General features: G+C 37.9%; 1 protein-coding gene across 1 annotated transcript; it reads right to left on the minus strand.

The window, feature by feature from the left end:
• Nucleotides 1–606: 606 nt before the first annotated feature.
• Nucleotides 607–4,214, minus strand: LOC149821884 (large ribosomal subunit protein uL14-like). Its single transcript, XM_089980592.1, has 4 exons — nucleotides 4,153–4,214; nucleotides 3,779–4,063; nucleotides 1,851–1,892; nucleotides 607–898 (listed from the first exon to the last, which is right to left on the minus strand). The coding sequence occupies exons 1-4, from the start codon at nucleotides 4,163–4,165 to the stop codon at nucleotides 816–818; spliced, it is 423 nt and encodes a 140-aa protein (XP_089836718.1). The 5' UTR covers nucleotides 4,166–4,214; the 3' UTR covers nucleotides 607–815.
• Between the last annotated feature and the right edge of the window lie 1,498 nt (nucleotides 4,215–5,712).

Genomic DNA, 5,712 nt, shown 5'->3' on the forward strand with positions numbered 1-5,712 from the left:
CTATATACTATCCTACATGCAGTAGAGAAAAAGGAGAAGAAAAACTTTGTTTTTCCTTTTTGGAAACCACGGAGCTTGTACAAATCATATGATGTCACAATCAAACTCTCTTTGTGTTCCAAATTTCATAAAGGCTATTTCTAAGCTAAATTGTTTTCAGAGCAGTCGAATGGTTGATTTTCTTTAGAAACAAAACAGCTTTGATATCAAAATAAGGTTGCATCCATTTCAGACTCCAGCATTAGGGGTATATATAATGTGTATGTTCTTGACAAAAGGACACGATTTTGCGCGTCTACGACAGGCAGAACTACATCGGGCAAAAAGTGACACGGGTATAAATTCGGAAAATTGCATTTCCCCAAGTTGCTACGAACACATTATACGCCTGGGCTCAGACCGTTTATGGTTTTATCCTGAAAATTTCAAACTCTTTAAACATGCAAAAGAGGGATGCCATCTAATCTTTGTATCAAAACACAACTTTTAGCTAAAGTTTATTCTAATTATTTTGTTCAAATAACAATTTTAAAATAAAGTCGAAAGCTACCAATTCACTCTAATGACAATTAGCAATAGCATTGGCACCCACATACAAGAATCACAGGCTGAAAGATAAATATATATCAATTCACTGTAATGAAAACGGGACTGAGAGCCACGTTGAAGTCTAAAGCTACCAACGATAACAAAAATCTCAAAACTGTCATACATGGGATGCATCAAAACTCAATCAGCTTGAGTTCCATTAAGGCTTTCAAAAAACCAAGTGCAATCCTAAAACTCAAACTGTGCTATTGAAACCACTGATGTTTTCAAACTATAGCATTTGCAGCACTTGCAATCCTCGGCCACAGATCAGCACACTCCTTGCCGATGGGCCCTGTAATTGCCGATCCTGTATAAAAATACCAAAACCAGACATTAGGTGTACTATATCAATCACAAACTCAGGTTCTTGAGAATCTACTATTCTGCAAAAAACAGCATAAATTGGGATTTCGTGTTGAAGACAATTCAGTATCTAAGTTTATCCTTTTTATATGGATCAATGGAATCAAGGTTGCCAGACTAGGAAGCAGAAGCAGAAGCAGAAGCAGAAGCAGAAGCAGAAGCAATGCATTTTAAAATGCATAGCTAGCAGGACACGAGGAATAAAAAAAGCAATATAAGAATTGAATGGGAATCGGAATCAAACACAAATAAAAACTAAAACAAAAGTGAATATTCTTAAATTTCATCATTTTTTACTGTAAAAATTATATTTTTAACAAAATCTAAAAATTATGATTGCCAATTTATAGGAAGCACATAGATGTGAGTAAGAGACGTAAGAGGAAACACATAAAAAAACATGAAAAGTAGAGTGAGAAAACATATAAAAAGAATAGATGAGGAGTGTGAAAAGCATAGGAGAAGCATGGAAGAATCGAGATTCCCATCAAATTTTGAAAGCAAGTTTCAGGGAAGCGGGCTCCCACTCATCTAAGAAGCTTCCGGTAACTGATACATCTAAAGATTCTAAACACATTTAAAATTTCTTTGGAATTTGGATGCAATCCAATCCCAAGAAGCCACCGGGAAGCAGGCTTCCCACTTATCTAAGAAGCTTCCAGTGACTCTGGAATGGATACACATCTAAAGATTCTAAACACATTTAAAATTTCTTTGGAATTTGGATGCAATCCAATCCCAAGGAGCCATTAGTGCCCCTTTATTCCCAAGCAGAAAAGAGCACATCCATTTTAGAAGGCAGTGTGCAAAACCAGTACCATTTTCCTCAGGCATCTGTGCTCAAAGAAGAAAAACCTAGACTCTAACTCATGGTCGGTGATGCAGAAAGTGTGTACCTTTCATCTCTCCTTTTGGATTCACTATCACACCAGCATTATCTGCAATAAACAGCAGCCCAACCAAACAGAATAAATATAAGGTTCATTCTTCAGCATTGCAAGAGAAGTAAAGCAACAAAATCCACTTGGATAGAAGTAAATTTAATCAAATTAAATTACACTAAAAAACTGTCCCAGCAATTGCATATTCTTCGGTTCACAAGCCAAGGTCAATTTAAGCATGAAGGTTCACCTTTTGACAAAGTTTTAGCTAATTAAATCGAAACATTAGATTACACTCCTAAATAGCTTTGAAGATAATATCATGAGACCAGATTACATCTAATCCACAACTAAAAACACTACTAGACATCAGCAACAATGGAAAGAAGCATCCCTATAGCTGACTAATATGCCACAACATAAGCTATGATGGTTAAATCATAGAATATGATAATGTCATTTCATTTCCATCCTACATAAGCTGAAGTAATTCTCGACCTACCAAAAGCATATCTCAAGACTAACATGCCACACAAAACATATGAGGCTATGACATTTTTCAAAACAAGTTCCTCTAGCATGCATATACAAATGTAAGAAAAAAACTGCAATATTTTGCATCATCAGAACTGATCACACTTTACAATGACAAATTCCTTATGGTTTTATAGAATAATATAACAAGCTTCGTGTTCAAAGACTCCAGAACAAAAACGTAAAGAGTATAACATATTCTCTGATTAGTGAAGTTGCATATTCAATGGCATCTTTTATGATTCACACCGTACACTGACATTTGATGGTACACACCGTGTGATTTACTAACTAAATGTAGCCCAACCATGGAAAGAAGCAAGTAATAAACTCGTATAAGAATAATAACGGACTGCTACTCATAGTAGTAAAACTAATAATATATCTAGCAATAGCTCCATCTGGACACTAAAACACACCTTCATCTAATTAAAAATTAAAATAAAACAAAAGAATGCAAAAGATAGAAAAGTCATTACAAAAAATACAAGAGAATAAGTAAGATAATGCATCCATAAAGAAAACCCATTACAAAGGACACAAAAGGGTGCGACATTTACAAGAAATGTGCCAATCAGATGACTAACCAAATGGAAATGTAACGTATGCCTCAAGCATAAATCATCAAACACATCACAGCATATATTTGACTACAAGGCAATGACCATCATCATAACAAAGAGTCCTTTATATAATATAGCAACTAAGTCTGTTCCCCACATGCGAACCAACGGAAACAAAAGCAGTGAGTCGCAAACCTTAAATCCTTAACCCCAAACTTAGTCTGAAAAGAAATCCTTCCAACGAAACATAACACCCACATCAAACAACCAGATCAGAAGTTCATGTTCGCCAACAACAACAATAATAATGAAAACACCTATAGATACACAGACACATAGACGGATAGATAGATAGATGAACATAAACAAAAAATAAACAGGCACAAAATGACTGTATACAATAAACCAAAAAGACCCAAATACCAAAATATAAAACCAATACAACTTAGACATCAAATTCCTAAAAAGAAAAGGAAACCCAACAATCCAAATAACAAAAATAATCAAATGCCTATAGATAAACCAAAGATACATGGACAGACATATAGATAGATGAACAACAACAACAACTACGCCTTCATCCCAAAACAATTGGGGTCGGCGAACATATAGATAGATGAACATAAACAAAAAATCAATAGGCACAAAATAACATAATTACCAAAGATCCAAAAATACCAAAATATAACATCAATGCAACTTAGCCACCAAATTCCTAAAAAGAAAAGAGAAACCCACCAATCCCCACATAAATGAACACAATAAAAACCCCACCAACAAACTGCAAAGAACCGAAATCAAACAACTCAGAAACTCCCGAAAGGATAGATTTCAACAGATGGGTACCTTCAAAATACATGTAGACGCCGTCCTTTCGGCGCCACGGCTTCCGCTGGCGGACGATGACTGCGGGCATCACCTTCTTCCTTAGATCAGGCTTCCCCTTCTTGACGGTGGCCATGACCATGTCGCCGACGCAGGCCGAGGGGAGGCGATTCAGCCTGCCCTTGATCCCCTTCACGGAGATTATGTAGAGATTCTTCGCCCCCGTGTTATCCGCGCAGTTCACCGTCGCCGCCACCGGAAGACCCAGCGACATTCGGAACTTGTTCCCGGCGCTACCTCCACGCCCTGTTTCGCACAAAACCAATGGAGGTCGTGAGATCGAATCCCAAAGTTGGTTGCTTTCAATTCTCTGGAGACAGAGAAAGATGGCTTACCTCTCTTCGACATCGCTGGAGAGAAAGAGATCTCTCTCCTTTGCTGTGCTGAAACCTAAACAGGGAACGAGTGGGATTAGGGCACCCTTTTGAAGGTTTAGGGTTTCTGACTGAGATGTGTAATGACATAAATGGCTTCGTAATTGTTGATAATGACTTTACCAGAGTCAAAGACTCAAGGCTCCAAACGGATCGAAGACGGGTCCGGATCTTGTTTGATCCCAACTTCTGATCAGAATAATATTCGATGCATAGTGACAAAAGTTTAAAACGGCAAAATACCTGCAGTTAAAAACTCGGGAGATTTTGAAAATTTTCATAAATCTCGCATTCTTTTTGGCAAAATCTTGGCAATAAAAATAAATTAAAAATATATAATTTTTTATAAGAAATTATAAATAAAATATATTTAAAAATAAAAATCTTGAGAGTTTTCATGATAAATATCTGCTAAAAACATAAATATCGTGATATCGAGATGATAAGAGTTATGGGAGTGGAGAAGAAAATGAGAAATGAGGATGGAGTTTTTTTTTTTTTTAACTCGGTGAAACCGCTCCAGGGGCATAGACCTAGCCATGCTGACTCAGTCTGCCTGTCCATGCATAAAACTCTAAGGGCTTACCCTTTGACCCTAGGTCGCCAAGTTTTGACTTATGCAAGGGTGACACCCATGGAATTTGAACCTAGACTGTTTAGGCCCAAGAGGATGGAGTTGAAAATGACTCATCTCATCTCCCAAAACAAGGCTCTCAAACACATGGAAGGGTAATTAAACTCTCATCAAATACCATCTCCCAATGAAATCAAGGTTTTCACATGTACAATGTGCAAACAGATTGGATTAGACCTGAACCAAACTTAGATTCTACTTAAAATGTCTATTCGAATCCAAGAATAATGTGAATGGGTAAATCCAAATCTGATCGAATATCCTTTTGGATTCTTAATTTAAGAACTCATATGCCGAAATAAATTGTTGGATTTCGGATGAGAGGTCCAACCAAACCTGATCCGTTTATGCCCTTAGGAATATTCACTTTAGTGAAACCTCATCTGGTAGTATGTATGAAGATGGATTCGATAGAGAAAATATGAATCTGGACCATGGGTTGGTCATTAGTGGATAATAAAGAACCTAGTGTATGCTTAAGGCGTGGGTAGGATATGGATCAGTTCTGTTCTGTCTTCGGTACCAAGATTAGGGTGGACACTGGACGGGGCTCTGAGTTCTTGTGGTCTTGCCTGGCCTGACTATGGGGAGGCCTAGCACGGGCTGACATGAGCACCCCGGTCGTCTTGCACCAACCCAGCACAGATCAGGCCCATGAGCTTAGCAGGTGAGCTATGGTCTATACGTCGGGCAAAGCCTAACCCAAACTAAGGCTTAACTCGATAAATTGATGATCCCGGCTTGACTGGTTCTTAAAATTTTATCAAATTTTCGTGCCAATATATTGGAATGTGACCAACAGGGGGGGGGGGGGCTCCGCTTGTTTGGTAGGATCATCTAGTGCATGTCACCTTGTGTTGGGACGTTGCAGGTTCAAAACCCAATGG

This window comes from Nuphar pumila, chromosome 11 (genome assembly GCF_984573655.1).
Source record: "Nuphar pumila chromosome 11, dmNupPumi1.hap1.1, whole genome shotgun sequence".
Classification (NCBI taxonomy): domain Eukaryota; kingdom Viridiplantae; phylum Streptophyta; class Magnoliopsida; order Nymphaeales; family Nymphaeaceae; genus Nuphar; species Nuphar pumila.

What these genes read in the sequence shown, in the direction of transcription:
- LOC149821884 (XM_089980592.1), bottom strand. An exon ending in CGTCTACATGTATTTTGAAG is followed by an intron (nt 1,893 to 3,778) that starts GTACCCATCTGT and finishes TGTTTATTGCAG; the next exon opens with ATAATGCTGGTGTGATAGTG. An exon ending in TCCAAAAGGAGAGATGAAAG is followed by an intron (nt 899 to 1,850) that starts GTACACACTTTC and finishes ATTTTTATACAG; the next exon opens with GATCGGCAATTACAGGGCCC.